This window comes from Tiliqua scincoides, chromosome 4 (genome assembly GCF_035046505.1).
Source record: "Tiliqua scincoides isolate rTilSci1 chromosome 4, rTilSci1.hap2, whole genome shotgun sequence".
Classification (NCBI taxonomy): Eukaryota; Metazoa; Chordata; class Lepidosauria; order Squamata; family Scincidae; genus Tiliqua; species Tiliqua scincoides.
In genome coordinates this window covers 179442630-179459609 of record NC_089824.1, presented here as the reverse complement: position 1 = coordinate 179459609, position 16980 = coordinate 179442630, and the positions used below count along the sequence as shown (strand labels likewise).

Genomic DNA, 16980 nt, shown 5'->3' with positions numbered 1-16980 from the left:
AAGGCCGATTACATAGGCAGGCTGAACATAAACCATTTTGCAATGAGATTTTTACAAGTATTATTCCACAATCTACTATTGAGTAGATTATTAGAATCTATTAATCTAGTACTTGAGATTTTTACAAGTATTATTCCACAATCAAATATTATTTACAACTACTTCACAATCTTTTCTTAAGGCTTCCCCTCCTGAATTCTGGTTTAGAAATTGCATTCACAGTATTCACAGGATATTGCCTGTCTGGCTAAGACAAGAGCTAAGAGCTATTTGTCAACTAGCTCTCCAATAAACCGTGTGAGCCAACATTATGAATGTGAATGTGTATGTGAGTAAATCAGAGGGCAGCTGGTACAGATAGCACCCATTTCTCTCCTCCAGCAATATGCTTCAGTACTGAGGAACACTGTTAACTGGCTAATCCCAGGCTTGAGGAAAGGCTTGAAGGGAAGTCATCTTCTTGAAGGACTAGGCAGTGATTTTCAACCTTTTTCATCTCACCACACACTAACAAGGTGCTAAAATTGACAAGGCACACTGCATTGCCAGCAGGGGTAGTGGTGGTGGTTCACATATCCTAATAGCCTTACTAATAAATTAACCTCCCCTAAACTACCATGGCACACCTATAGACCATTCAAAGCACACCAATGGGCTGCAGAACAGTGAATGAAAATCGCTGGACTAAAGAGTGAATGGTAAGATAATGTGCAGGACACATACTTGCACCTTCACCACAGTACTACATTCAGTGTTATATGACTGGATTCATAGTAACTTTCTGAAAATGCAACTGGGACCTTTTCAATTCGTACAAAATGACGAAGCAAATTTTTACCTGGTACTGTGAAAATGAAGCTTTTTGTATGTTTGTTAGGGTTGTCCATTGGAGGAATATTGTACTTGACTGTCTGGGCTCTCAGATATTTCTCTGACATTTGCCTGGGTATAATAGCTGAATGGATAGGGAGAAAACATAATATTAAAGGTTCAAGTAGAAGAGTTTAGGACTCACAAGAATATACTTTTCTTTTAAGTAAACATATAAAAAAGAAATCATTAAATAAGACATACACAAAAATCACAAACATTGCATCCAACAGTATAAATATCAAATATATTCATTATAATTATTGAATATGTCCAACTCAAGCCATAGCCAGGACCTCCAGCAAAATATTTTCAAGTGGCACAGTCCTGTTCTAACATGGAATCAATCTGATCTATTAAGAAAGTCTCACTTTTTCCCTTCATAAAGATTTTAAAGGCAGTCAATATATAAATATAGAATTCCAGTGTCGGGGCACCCTCCTCCCCGCCAGACCCAGACTTACCTTGCAAGGGGGCCAAGGAGACACAAGGAGAAGGTAGCTTGGGCAGGCAAGAGGGAGAGCTGCCTGGCGCAGGCAAGTCTGCCCGACAACCTCCCACATCCCCAATTTGTGGGGAGAGACCTGCTGACAAGGCACCTCTCCCTGACTGGAGCACCTGGTGTTGGGGAAAAGGTGGGAGGCCACAAGGACCTGACCCGGTAAGAGGTCAGGGAGGAGGGAGAGACAAGGGAGGTAACACCAAGAAGAAAGGCCCTGGGTGGGGTCCCTTTTATGCTTTCCCCAGTAAGGAAGGGGCAGGGCTGGAGAAGGAAGCAGCCTATATAACCAACAGGAGGCCCATGATGAGGGCAGAAAGCCAGGGCAGGAGAGGCAGAAGGTTGTGTCTCCAACAACGCCTGCCTAGGACTAAAGGGCTATGCCAGGGATGAGGACCAGGGTGATTTAACCCCCTCCCCCTGAGCCAACCTGAGGCCTCCTGAAGGGCCCCAAACAGGTACCATCCCCAAGCAGAAGCTGCCTTCCCCAGCCTGCCAGACACCCCTACATCCTGTTTTTACATTTTCACATCTCCATATTTGACAGGTGGTCGTATTGCCAGTGTTTAGCTAGTAAAATCCTGTCCACAATCATCAATGTTAGTGGAACTGTTTGTGGGAGTTATATTAAAAAAAGGACCCTCTTACATTTTGGAAAAAAAAATGCTATTTTAAATATTTATCTCATCTTCCTTTAACTATAGTGTAAGAAGCTAGTATCAGGCCAGTGTCAAGAGCTGTGCTAACACAAAAAAAGAGCACTGCTGCTACTCCTATTAGTTGAAAAATGTTAAAGCAAGTCATTTTACATTGACAGTCTCCTTTTCATCCATGTCTGTCTTGTCAGTACAGAAGGCAAGAGATACTTTTGTATCTCTAAAACAGGTTAGGGCTCTGGGGCAGCTCAGACACCACTTGTGCCCTTATTATTATTATTATTATTATTATTATTATTATACTTTATTTTTATCTCACCTTTCTCCCCGAAGGGACTCAAGGCGGCTTACAAACAAGGTTAAAACAAGTTAAAAACATAATTTAAAAGCAGATAAAAACATAACATATCATAAAAACAGTAGTTAGATAAAAAACTAATCAGGTCAGAGCATAGGGCAGCAAATTAGAAAAGGATCAGGCCTGTGAGCAGATGTTAAAAAATGTTAAGAGATGTTAAAAAGATATTTAAAAGGCCAGGAACTCAGAAGGCTTGTCTAAACAGAAGGGTCTTCAGGCCTTGCCGGAAAGTTACAAGAGAGGGAGTTCTTAAGTCAAGGGGAAGAGATTCCATAGAGTTGGTGCCTTGAACAGAAGTTGGACTTGGTGCACTTGCTCCTTGCTGTACCTCTTCAAAGACTCAGAGGATTGGGTTGCAAATTTCTCTAACTTACTATCAGTAGATAATGAATAGAAATGAAAGAGAGTGTCTTACATTTTCTTCTGCTTCCTAACCACCATCCAGATGATACCAGAAATAACCAAGAGCAGCAAGATGCCAACTACAGATCCTGTTGGAGATCAAATAATACATCTTCAATAACCTGACAAAGGCTTGAAATCCTAAGTATTCCTACCTGGAACTTATATTGCATTGAACTCTGCAGATTTCCAAATAAATATGTTCAAGATAAGGATGCAAAATATCCCAGGTATCTTGCCTCTTCATTGACTGCTTTGGGGTCACACCAGCCTCAAAGATCACTTAGGAAAATCTGGAGTTATGTGTTGACTCTAAGCTTTCTTAAAAAAACTTTAAGGCTACCGTGACTATCATCAGCCAATGAGATTCTTCCAGGAGTTCCCTAGTTCCCCAGGGAAAATGGTCCTTGGGAGGAGGAAGAGTACAGCCAGGTACGTCCTCTTTCCTCCCTTGCATAAACCAATATGGTTAGGGTGCTCTGAGTAGCATCAGGACCTTCAGCATTTCTTGGAGTGTGCCAAGGTGGGAGGGCCAGACTGCCTGCCCGCCCGCCCAAGTAGTGTGGGAGGTATAATGAATGGGGGGGGGCACAGGGACCCAGTAAATCTTCATGACTGGGGGCCTGTTGGAGCCTGGTGCTAGTGTTAGGCACAAGACTGGGACAGATCCATCTTTAGCTTGAAGAGTGATATCTCTTATAAGAGATCCAATTTGATTAACATAAATAATATCTGTTCAACTTACTGCATGGTAGGTAACTGACAAACTTGCATATTATATATAACCATAGATCCTTCACCAAATCTCTCTTGATGAGAGCATGTTTTGTTTTGAACAGGGTGCGAAATAATTCTACATTCTAATTTAGACAATGAATGACTACATAGTCATTGCTAAGCTATCGTTTTACCCCATGTTTTTATTTGTAAAGGTTTGTATTTAATGTTTCTAATTTGAATTGTTTTGTATTGCATGTGTAATTGGAATATTTTTTATGATTGGACCCTAACTATCTTATCCAACTTTCCAGCACTGATGCAGCTTTGCCAACAGGGTGTGCATTGCACCTGTGGTGGAGGTGCAGTCACAGAGGCCTCCTCAAGGTAAAGGAAGTTTGTTCCCTTGCATTGGGGCTGCATCAGTGTGGGAAAGTGAGATAGGATTGGGCCCTTAGCTGCTTTGTTTTGAGCATCCCATAATGATGACAGAAAGGTGGAATATATGTTTTCAATAAATATATGGACCTAACTAATGATCATGGTGGTGCATCTTACATTACCTTAATGAAGAGTTTTCTTGGAGTTACTTACCAATGCCTATGACAGCTATATTATAACCTGAAATGGAAAATAAAAATGAGTGACTTTGACATGGAGTAAAACAGAGTGCAAATAAGAATCAGGCTGCAATTCTGACCACACTTTCCTGAGAGTAGACCCCATTGAACAAAATAGGACTTACTTCTAAGTAGACCTGGTTAGGATTGTGCCCTCAGTGAAATACACATTTCCTAAGTTCCTAAGCAGACAGTAGTTGCTTCTCTCAATGATTATCGACCTGTGGCTCTAACTTCGATAATTATGAAGTGTTTTGAGAGGCTGGTATTGAAACGTATTAAGTCTGGTCTTCCACCCACCTTGGATCCTTGTCAATTTGCAAACAGGAGTAATAGGTCGACTGATGATGCCATCTCTATTGTTTTACATACAGTCCTTTGTCATTTGGAACAACGGGGTACATATGTACGGCTGTTATTTGTGGATTATAGTTCTGCTTTTAACACCATTCTACCTAGCAGGCTGTTTTTTTAAATGTCTAGTTTGGGCATACAGCAAGACATTTGTCTGTGGATAAAGGACTTTTTGACAAATAGGCCACAGTCAGTCAGGATGGGCTCTTATTCTTCCACTCTGATATTAAATACAGGAGCTCCCCAAGGCTGTGTGCTGAGCCCCTTCCTCTATTCCCTGCATACACATGATTGTACCCCATCACATAACACCAATGAAATCATGAAATTTGCATACTTTGATACTACAGTGGTGGGACTTGTTAGCAGGAATGATGAGTCTGCTTATAGGAAGGAGGTACAGGAGTTGTTATTGTGGTGCAAAGAAAATAATCTCTCACTTAACATCAAAAAAACTGAAGAACTTATAATTGACTTCCGGAAAAAGAGGGATGTACACACACCATTATACATAAATGGTGAGGAGGTGGAGAGGGTTGCTAGTTTCAAATTCCTGGGTATTTACATCATAGAGGACCTCTCATGGACTATTAACACCAGCATGTTGATAAAAAAGGCACAAAAGCGGTTATATTTCTGAGGAAGCTTGGGAGGTTAAATTTGTCACAGCAGCTGCTTGTGTCTTACTATCGTTGCACCACTGAGAGTGTCCTAACCTGTGATATCTTGGTGTGGTATGGAAATTGCTCTGCAGGGGACAAAAAAGCTCTGCAGAGAATTAAGATCGCGCAGCACATCATCAACCTTCATCTACCAGCTTTGGAGGATATTTATACATCTCGCTGTCTGCAGAAGTCACATAGTATTCTGAGAGACCCCTTCCATCTGGCTCACAAGTTCTTAGAACTGTTGCCTTCGGGTAGACGATACAGAACTATTACAGCACTCACCACACGATTCCTGAACAGTTTTTATCCCACAGCCATAATTACATTGAATAAGGCGATATAGTTGTTACCATGCTCCTGGGTGTTATGGTCTGTTATACTGTTTTTATATTATGATGCATGTTGTATAGAATGTGTAGGTGAGTGTGTAGAGTGTGATTGTTGGAATTGTTGTATATATTTATGCTTGCATCTCAAAGGTGCATAAATTTCGTTGTGCTGTAGCACAATGACAATAAAGTTACTACTACTACTACTACTACTACTACTTGATGAAAAACTTTATAAGCATTGAAGAGGCTAAAGATTAGGAAAGTGAGCAGTCACAGGGGAATTGCTTAGAAATTTAACAGTGATATCAGTACATTTTGGTTCCGTCATCAGCATTAAATCAGCAGTGGTCATTGCCCAACTTTTTTGGCAAGTGTACAAGTCAGGTGAACAAGTGTAAAATTAAGAGATTATACAATGACAGAATGCATATAGTCTGGTTCCATGCTTTGTCTCCAGGTTATTGAGCAGGCAACACCTATGTACAGGACAACAAACAGGATTAGTGCATGCAGCTTCTCTAGGAACATCATTGCTGCATGTGCCACTTCTGATATTCATGCCACAGGTTAGTGAATATTAATATGCTAGGAGAAAATCTCATGTGCACACACGCACAAAGAGTTAGAGGGAAATCTAGAGGGAGGTGAGGAGCAAATGGCATCAGTGAATGCATGTCTCTTGTGACACTACTTATCACCGTAGCAGAAGTGGTGAAAGGTAACTGTGGCCAGCTGGCTGCCCAGTTCCTGGATTCCATGCAGGAGGTTGGTGGAGCTGGTGTGTGCACTTGCTTTCCTAAACTTGGGAGGAGTATGTCATTGGGTGACCCCCACCCCCACAATGCCTCCAGAAAGTTCAAGCCAACAGTGCAAAGTCGTGATGTCAGGCTGAATGCAGTCAGCTAACCAGCCCCCCCCCCGCCTCCTAAGCCTTATAAAACCTATGCCTCTAAGAAAGCTGAGCAGTCTGAATAACTTGGAGTAGCCAAGCAGACTGCCTTGCCTTTGGACTAAATTCCTGGGCTTTGATTTCAGCCTGGCCGGGATTATGTTCAAATTTGCTTCAAATTCTCTGCTCTGTGGATGTTTCCCTGTGGCCTGTCCTGGCTCAAGCTAAGGGATGACAGTGACTCACTTTCCTGGACCATGAGAAGCTACCTTCTTTGAAAATACTATGAGTGCAAAATGGGGTAGAAGAAGGATTGCAAGTTTCAAACCAGACTCTTCATTTTGCTTTGTTTTGCTGGAAAGCACGTAGTATGGAACCAGTCAAAATTTGGATCAGCAATCTGGAGCATTCCTCAGGCTTATTATACTGGTACTTAGAGTTGAAAAGGTCTCTGAAAGGTCCTCAGAAAAGGGATGTGAGATCAGATGGGCAAGAGACAAATACTGTTGGTCAGACAGGGCAGCTGTTCCTGGACAACAGAACAACATATTGGTATAACCTAATTTTCAGTCCAATTCTATGGGACTGTGCTGGCTGCTGAAAAGCAGCAGTAAAGCATGCTCCAGCAATGTGTGCTGCAGGATCGCTGGCAGGATGGCCAGAGCCTTCCCTCAGGAGATGTCAGAGTGCTGGCCACCTGCCAGAGCAGGTAACCCTGCATAGCAGCCTGGAGAGAGTGGGAAGAGAGTGGAATGCGGATGGGGAGACTGTAGGATGGTGTTTGTGCACACTGAATCCTATCCTTCCAGCAGCACCCTCCTTGCCCTTTCTCTCCCCAAAATCATAAGCACAGGTGTGAGGAGACCCATTGCAAGAAGGGAGACTTAAGAAGGGGACCCTTTAAAAGTCTCCCATTCTGCTTCACCCCCCTCCCCACTGGATACAGCATGTGCCTTTTTTGACACATGTTCCGGTAGGAGGGGTAGGACAGGATTGGTCTGTTTGTCTCTTAAAACTCATACTTGCAGTTCTTTGGCTTCCTTTTTTAGTTCCTTTTTTAGCTTTGCATGTTTAGTTAGCCTTAGAAATAGAACCTTACATGTGTCTTCCTTGATTTTCATTCCTATCTGCAAGAAAACCCTTTGCAAATTACTGTAAGCAACATACCCATAGCACAGGTAGGCACAGGAGGGTTCCATGTGCCATCAGATTGGCACTGAATCATATTGCTGCCTTTAAGGATGTAGCCAGGGTCACATTCTAAGGTGATTCTCTCCATGGATTGAAACAACGCTTGAGATGTTATTGTTTTTCCATTCTGAATTTCTGGCTGTGAACAACCAGTGACTGAAAATGAAACTATAAACATCACAATTAGACTCCACAGAGTATAGGAGCCAGAAAAGGGATTCTCTACTTCGCAGCCAATGTACCTTCCTCCATTCCCTCCTTCACCACTAGCTATACTGCTACACTGCTATATACTGTATATACTATACTATATAGTACTGCTATATAGCTATACTATACTACACTGGGAGCTGCAGAATTCCATAGCAAGCAGGTAGGTAGAAGAAAGGGATGTCTCTTCCCTGTTCCCTTTCCTGCTCCAACAGGCTGCTATGCAGCATATCAGACCTTAAGTATTCATTCGTTCATTCATTCATTCACCTTTATTGGCATATGGCAGACCTTATGCAGCCTATATTCTGTAGGAAGACCTTAAGTAGTCTTGGGAAATGTAGTTTTCCCAAGAGCTGCAAACATAGCATTATCTCGTAGCTAAATTTAAATATTTCAATGGCAATTTGAGGCAATTGCGATCCTGGCCTCTGGGTCACCTGGGACCTGGATCACAAAACGCCGCCGCCCCTCCCCCCCCCCCCCGCCTGGCCAAAAAAGGTCACTTTCTTCCTGGGCCTGATCCACCTGCATGGATAGACACGGACTTGCACCACCAATATCGCTGGCTTAAGTCTTAGTTGACCTTAGTTGGCACAGGACTTGTTGCAACGCTACAGCTTACCTAACAACAAGGGAACAAATGTCCCCTTACTCTGATGAGACCTCCAACAGACAAAAAATTCTCCATGAGATGCAGTGGAAGCCATGCAGGTGCCACTGCATCACCACGTGGGAATTTAGGTAGGACTGGGCTGCACAACAGTGAAATGCAAATTGAATACATTGACTCTCTTTTCCTGTTAATTCTTCAGATGTGCTATGCCCAAATGTTAGCCTGAAGAATCCTGGTCTAAATTTATTGTAATAACCTATAATTATTTGATTATTCTATTTAAAACTCAGTCCAAGCAATAAAAAATCAAGACCCTTATATGCAGAAGACAGAATATGAATTGTTTGGCCCTCTAGTGGCTTTCACATATGCCTTTCCTATTACAGCAAGAGCCTTTCATTGAGAAACAAAAATATGCTTTCACATACATTGTCCATCTTTACACTGAGGGACAGGTTGATCCCATGACCCAGAAGGCAGACAGTGAATTGTTGCTGCTCCAGTAAGAAAGTAGCCTGTGTCACAATGGTAAGTCAGAGACGAGCCATAAGCAAAACCTTGCAGAGTTTCAGTGTCTGGTTTCCCATGAGCAATCTCTGGGGGTGCAGGGCAGCCTGTGGAGAAAATATTTTGATACAAAATTACTCATCACAAGTTTAAAAACAAAAATGTTGGAAGCAATCCTATTCTTCTCATTCAGTGCTCTTCTCTTTTACCAAATGACTTCCATTTCTAAGAGTGCTTATCCAATGAAAAAACAATGTTTGATAAGTTTGCAAACTTAAAACTTTCATAAATTTGTGTTTGCCGAATCTACCACCCACCCACCTTGGATTTGGCTCTCCAAGCTTGCAAATGGCAATGGTTTCTACTGAACTGTCAGGTTTCTACTGAAAATATGTATATATTCTTGAATAAATACACTACTGCCCTTCATCCAGTTTCAGACAAAATATATTTTTAATTCTGAACTTCACTTAACTGAGAGCTGAAATAAGAGTGAAAAATATTCCCCAGAGATGCTGAAAAACAGAAACAATTGTGATAATCTAACAGTTGGTTTGTATTGACACAAAAGTTTCATCTTTCGAAAATCTCACATGACAAAATGCCAGCAAAAGCAGACATCCAGAACTCAGCTTTATTTTTTTTTTAATACCTCAGCTGACACTGGAAATTGTTGCATGTATGATGTACGTGCATTCAAACAGTAGGGCGCGGTCTTTAGCATCCCTACATTGGTCAAATGTTGCACTGTCCTCTATATGTCTTAAAGGCTATGGGGCATCCACATACAGTTAAAGGTGCCACTGATATTACTAACCATATCACTTAACATACATAACAGAGCTTTTGAAGTGTGCAAACATCTATTGTCTTAGTTGTTTCCTAACAACCTACCTGGAAGGAAAGATTTATCATCCTGACATTGCAGCTGAGGCTGAAAGAAAGCAGCTTGCCTGATCTCCTTGATCTCCTACAAATGCTAGAGACAAGATTCAAAGGGGGAGCTTGCAGCTCAGATGCTGAGCTGATTTGCAGATCAAACACTTAGCCACCAACTACCACATATAATTCAGTACTACATGATATCAATCCTAGAGAGATGTCTGTCCTAGAGAGGTTCATGAAACGATTTACAGATCAGAGACAGTGAACAAAAAGAGAACAAAAAGGAACCTTTGCATTTCAGGGTGGGGGGAGTCACTCTAGTATGCAGATCCTGAGCTTTCTAAAACACATGCTCTACAACAAGGGAATAGCCTGCATCGCAGATGTAGAAAACAGAATCCCCCAAAATAATGTTTTTGCCAATATAGTCTCTATGAACAATCCATGGGTGTATGGGACAACACATCACTGGACAGAATAATACAGAGTTCCAATTGAGGATTTCTCAATTCACATTTGTCCCACAAAGTTGCAGAGGCAGGAACATTAAAAATGCCTTCACATTGGGGTAGGGGCTGACTCTATGCTCCAAGAGCTGTACAGCGACCGATCACCATCCCATGTAGCAAGTAGCCATAGTTATAAGTGTAATGCACATATGTTCCAGAAGAAAACATGTCAAATGCTGGCCACTGTGATTATCATTGGGAAGAAATGGGGGGAAGGACACTGCAATACTAAATCAAAAGTATATGAATGTAATGCTTGTTCCCAAACAACTTTTTGTTGGGCATAACAATAAACCCAGAATCTTATTTCTTTGACCATAACCTATATACCTAGCTTATGTAATTTGATGCCTCTCTTATCAAATCCCTGGTGCACATTTATGCCTTCTTCACTGCAGACACAAACTTGATTAATGAATTAACCATCACAATCTCAAGATCTTTCATGGTTCATCTCTTTACACTTATCGTCATTCAATCACATTAGCCATTTCATTGTCCATTCATATATTATGTAGAACACAATGTCCTTTTACTATGTTTTCCAGTTTCCTGTGTAAATAGTATTCCTGCTACCCAGAATGGGGGTGTAATTCAATGAAACTTTATTGTTACATACCCCTGGCACAGATGGGAACAGGAGGGTTCCATGTGCCATCAAATTGGCACTGAATTGTATGGTTGCCTTTCAAGATGTAGCCAGGGTCACATTCCAATGTGATTAGCTCCATGGGATTAAACAACATTTGAAATCCTGATGTTCTTCCATTCTGAATTTCTGGACTTACACATTTAGTGGCTGAAAATGAAAACAAAACATCTCCATTCAACTCCACAGTATATAGAAGCTAAAAGAAAAGATTCCCTTCTTCCCATCTGGTCTACTCCACTGTTCTACTCCACATCATTTGCTGTGCTGCTACCCTCAGAGCTGCAGTATTCCACATCAAGCAAGGAGATGGAATGAAAGAATTCTCCCATGTTCTCTTTCTAGCCCTGACATGCTGCTGTGTAGCATAACATACCTTAAATAACAACCAGGAGTTTTCCCAACTTTTCCCAAGTTTAGCTCCTAGCTAGACTAAAATATTTTAGGGAGGATACTTTCTGAATTTCTGTTCTTACATAGCCAATGACTGCAAATCAAAGTGTGGGGTAACTTAGGTCCAATATTGAATTTGAGCTGGATAAAGCAGAATTCTTCAAAACCATTTCTTTAATTCAATGCTCAGAGTTTCACCTTCTTTTATTAAATAGCATTAAGCATTTTTAATTATCATTGGCAGGGTCCACATTAGTAATGAAGCATATGCTCCAAATTTTGATTTCACAGAAATTATCTAGTGTAGACCCTTCTTTTTTTCTCTCACCTAAAACAAAGATCTCAGAAATTACTTTTCTTTGTTTACTGCATTGTCAAATTTGATCCCGGATCAATGGAAATATCCAACCATTCTGACAAACAGGCAAGACTTATCCCTTCTTAAGGCCCAGCCTCTGCACAAGGACTTGTAAGTTCTTTGCAACTAATAGCCCAATCCTATCCTCAAGATACACTGGTGTATCATCATGAAAGCCACTGCAGTGACTGCTCTTGCAACAAATGAAACTTGCCCACTGACAAATGTGCTATAATAAATGCAAGCACAACATCTGACCAGCTCCATTGGAGGAGAACCAGGATGCAGATAACCCCTTCCCTACTGAATCTGAGGCTTATTTCTTTGGGCACTTCCTCAGTGGGACACAGCAGGACAAGCCTGGAGACTTACCCCAAGGAGAATTTCCACCTGCTAAATTCACCTGCACGATGCAGTGCAAGCCATGCCAACGCCACTGCATTGACACAGGCAAACGTAGGTAGGATTGAACTGTCTGAGGCAATAGACTAACCATCACCTTATTTTACAATGAAAGAAGGAGGTCAACGTTTATTGCCTGAGTCCTACATTGAGGTATAGACAAAAAATTTTAATTCCAAGTGTTACTGATCATTCCCTTGTTTGGTAGCCCCTTATTAGACATAATGGTCAAAATGACAGGTGAAATATAAGCATTTCTAATCTAAAAAAATATGATAAGGGTTTGTTCCATTTGCCAAGGTAGAAAAGAATTCTAACTAGACCAATCCACCTTATGTTTTTATTCAGCTGATAGTGTGGCAAATGTAGTCAACAACAACAAGAACACAAATATACGCACCTTCACAATAAGGAAGAGGGAGGCTCCATGCACCAGACTCTGTGCAAGTGATAGATGGTTTTCCAATAAGGCGATAGCCTGTAAAACAGCTATACCATACAGTTATGTCAACTGGGAATATAGACAAGGCTTGATCACTATAATGCCCATTATCTATCTCTGGTGGGGAAGGGCAATGAGACATAAACGAGGGATGAAGAGTTGGATAAATTTCAGGGATGAATTTGAAAAAGTTGGATGAAGAGGGATGAATTTTGGAATTCAAGTTTTCCTCACCAGACTCCTCGCCAGGAAATCCAGAATCCTCACCTACACAGAAAGAAATACATATGTATCTATGCATAGCTGTGCAAAGTGTTAATTAACATGGATGCATGGTTAAAATATATCAGCAAAATCCAGTTACCAAGCAGAAGTCTAGGCCTGACATAAGGCCTCATGTTAGTGCCTAGCTCTGAACCAGAGGGGCATAGGACGTTCCCATTATTATTATTATTATTATACAGTATTTATATACCGCCTTTCTTGGTCTTTATTCAAGACTTTATTCAAGGCGGTTTACATAGGCAGGCTTATTAAATCCACGCAGGGATTTTTACAAATTGAAAGAAGGTTCTTTCTTTCAAGAACCACTACATTCAAGGTGTTACACTCCGATCTGGTTTAACATTCTGGCCTCCATCCTCCCACGCTCGGAGCAGATGGAATAGCTCGGCTTCAGCTTGTCAGCTGCTTCAAGGTCGCACGGTGCCGGTGGCCTCGAACTGGCGACCTTGTGGATGTTAATCTTCAGGCAAATGGAGGCTCTACCCTCTAGACCAGACCTCCTGCCCATGTGCCATCAGACCAGTATTCATTTTCACAATTCCCTTTCAGAGTGAATCTTGTGTCATATTCAATTACAATGGACTCTCTGGGTCTGACAGCATGCTTAGATGCTTATCTTCTTCCACTCAGAATCATTGGGAATATGCAGCCAATTGCAAAAAATGAATACAATCACCATTAGAATTCACAGTGCTTATGAAACAGAAGTGGAAATCGTATACAGATACAATTCCTTCGTTGGTATCACTGTTATCCACGGTCTAATGGTGTCTGGAGAAACACTTACCCCTCTTGATAAAACTTGAGGCAACATTACACACATCTTCTGCCAGGCATGATTTTGGTTTGAGTTATTTTCAAAACAGATGCCTTTTGGGCAGTGCTTCCCAAACACCAGGACCCACTTTTAAAAACCACAATCTGTTGCAACCCACTAGCACCCCCCCCCCAAAAAAAACTAGAAATCATTATCATTGGGTTCCATGCTTCTGATTTTGCTAGAGACCTTACATATAGGGTAAACATTTGCTAGACTCTCCCTAGAAACAGAGTTCAAGGACTATTCCCCCAAATCTTTACAATTCTAGAGTACCCAGAAGGCTGAACTGTAGAGCAAGTGTGCAGTTAGGAACTTCCAGGCCAGACAAGACTGAAATTAGGTTCACATGTGATCTATGGCAAGTCAATTACTAAAGAAAACCAGAAAATGTGACATTTTAATTTAAGGTATAAAAATTGCCTCATATTACATTCTAGTTAATGATTCCAGGTTAGCATTCCAGATAATGATTTTCTTCTGCAAACCAAGCAAGAGTGCTTGCAAAAGTTTTTTTCTTAAATGTTTCAAAAAACTTTTCGTGACGCAAATCAGCTCACGACCCACTGGTGGGTCCCAACCCACAGTTTGGGAATCACTGCTTTGGGGTGTGCCATTTTTGAACACTGTAAATATAGTACAGAATGTAAAAGTTGGATATTTCAAAATAAAAACATTCAAGCCACTATAAGGTTTTCAGTCACTTCATAGCTGGAGGAAGTACGAAAAGTCTGAGGCATGTCCAAAACAGTACATACATGCCTCTGCCGCTCTTCTCTGAATCTCTGCATTAATGCATGAGCCTCTCTTCTGTTGTTTCAAACCATATTGAAAGAACCTGGAGAACACAGTTGCTGAAACTTTAAAAATGGGCAACTGGTCAATAAGTACCATGATGAGCTGGGTGCCTCCACTACCTATCCTTCTGCATGATCTGCCGACCCCAATAGTGTAGATCAGGGGTCTCAACTTTTTGGCCGAAGGGCTGCATCAAATATCTGGCACAGTGTCGAGGGCCGGGGAAAAAAATTAAATATAAAATATGGAACTTAGATGAATAAATAAATGAATAAATGGGCTCAAAAGTCCAGGATTTCTCCAAGCACCAACACAGCCCAAGAAATAAAGCACACACTTAAATGGACCCAAGGCTGTCTGTGACAGATCAGGAGAGGGATCTTAGGGTGGTGGTGGAAAGCTCAACGAAAGTTTCAACCCAATGTGCAGGGGCAGTAAAAAAGGTCAATTCTATGCTTGGGATCATTAGAAAAGGTATTGAGAACAAAACATAAAATATTATGCCATTGTACAAATCAATGGCAAAGCCACACCTGGAGTATTGTGTCCAGTTCTGGTCACCACATCTCAAAAGGATATAGTAGAAATGGAAAAGGTGCAAAAGAGAGTGACCAAGATGATTACTGGGCTGGGGCACCTTCCTTATGAGGAAAGGCTACGGCAAAGGTTTGGGCCTCTCCAGCCTAGAAAAGAGGCGCCTGAGGGGATACATGATTGAGACATACAAAATTATGCAGGGGATGAACAGAGTGGATACAGAGATGCTCTTTACCCTCTCATACAACACCAGAACCAGGGGACATCCACTAAAATTGAGTGTTGGGAGAGTTAGGACAGACAAAAGAAAGTATTTCTTTACTCAGCGTGTAGTTGGTCTGTGGAACTCCTTGCCACAGCATGTGGTGATGATGTCTGGCCTAGATGCCTTTAAAAGAGGATTGGACAAGTTTCTGGAGTAAAAATCCATTACGGGTTACAAGTCATAATGGGTATGTGCAACCTCCTGATTTTAGAAATGGGCTACGTCAGAATGCCAGATGCAAGGGGGGGTACCAGGATGTAGGTCTCTTGCTATCTTGTGTGCTCCCTGAGGCATTTGGGGGGCCACTGTGAGATACAGGAAGTTGGACTAGATGGGCCTATGGCCTGATCCAGCGGGGCTACTTTTATGTTCTTATGGCTCCCCATTTCCCCACCCCACAAGCAAAACTCTGGTTGTGTTTGGTCAACTGGGCCAGAGGGTCTCAGGGAATCAGAGGCTGGCTGTGGGCCAGATAGAGGTTCACTGTGGGCCGCATCTGGCCCCTGGGTCAGGGTTTGGAGACCCCGGTGTAGATAGCTGCACTACACAGAAATATCATCTCTAGAGCAGCAGGGCGTGGCACTGATGAACTGTTTTTGCTCATCAGCACACTGAATGACAGCTTCACATGGCCTCAAGTATTTTGGGTTCGTTACTGTGGGGGCTTTGGGGGGGGAGTTACATGCATTTTTTAAATAGTTGCCCTTAAGCTGAAAGTGTACTGTATTACTGCAGGAGCAAAATTACCCCTAAACAAGATGATCTTGGAAGATTCCTCACACAGAGCCTGAGATGCCTGAAGCTGACCCATCTGGTCATTTGTCTGTTCCTACCAGTCTCTAGCTTGACAGGGCTCTACTCTCTGCAAGGCCTTGCAGCTTTAGGGACACTCCCTTCTGTTGTTCTCCCAGAACATAGGGTAGGATTCAAATAGAGATAAAGCAGCTTCTCAAACAAAACTAAGGTTATTAACAAAGGACACTTCAGTACCAAACGTTCTCTCAAGTAGTTCAGCAATGTGGTTCAAGAGTGATGTTTCAGCTCCAGCTCCATCTTCCCACAATCAATGGCTAGGAGCATGCACTTTGGGGCTGCTTAGCTCCATCTCCTTTCATCTGGCCATTTGGGAGGGAATTTCAAAACAATCTGTTATTCCTGCCCCCCCCCTTTTAATATAAATTGTTTTGGAGGGAATCCTAACCAAATTCACACAGAAACAGTTAAAAACAGCTCACGGCACGGGCAGACAAAGAATCCATCAGGCTCACTGGTAAGAAACTGACCTTCACAGTGAGGGGTGGTGGGAAACCATTCCCCAGATTCTGTGCAATAAAGAGTTGCTGCTCCAATAAGGATATAGCCAGGCTCACATGAGTAGTTCACAGACATTCCATTGGTAAACACTGCTGAGTCCGCGTTGCTGTGAGAACCATAGTAGACAGATGGGGGTGGCTGGCATTGCACTATTGATAGAAGTACAGATGGGGTAATTAACAGAAAAACCAACTTTTAAAAATATGCTTGACCTTTAGGTCGTCAAAGCTGTAATCTCTATTCTCTTCAGGCATGGAAATCAATTGACAGGACAAGTTACTTATTTTTGTGACAAGAGCAGCAGTTTCACATTTCAGTTTTTGAAGAACTCTTGGATGAAGCCATCTGGACTTGGTGATCTGTAGTATTCCGATTGTCTCCACCATTGCATTAGTACTCAGGTAAACTAAATATTTAATGGGCTACTTGTGATCCAG

The 16980-nt window shown here is 41.8% G+C and overlaps 1 protein-coding gene across 1 annotated transcript in view; it reads right to left on the bottom strand.

The window, feature by feature from the left end:
• Positions 1-873: 873 nt before the first annotated feature.
• Positions 874-16980, bottom strand: part of LOC136648548 (complement receptor type 1-like) — a 60693-nt gene continuing 44586 nt past the window's right edge. Inside the window, exons 26-35 of the mRNA XM_066624663.1 lie at positions 16513-16692; positions 12486-12794; positions 10903-11082; positions 10124-10242; positions 9784-9859; positions 8811-8996; positions 7533-7712; positions 4097-4123; positions 2799-2874; positions 874-955 (exon numbers count right to left, since the gene is read on the bottom strand). Coding sequence (XP_066480760.1) covers positions 874-955; positions 2799-2874; positions 4097-4123; positions 7533-7712; positions 8811-8996; positions 9784-9859; positions 10124-10242; positions 10903-11082; positions 12486-12794; positions 16513-16692 — 1415 coding nt within the window. The remainder of the gene's footprint in view (positions 956-2798; positions 2875-4096; positions 4124-7532; positions 7713-8810; positions 8997-9783; positions 9860-10123; positions 10243-10902; positions 11083-12485; positions 12795-16512; positions 16693-16980) is intronic.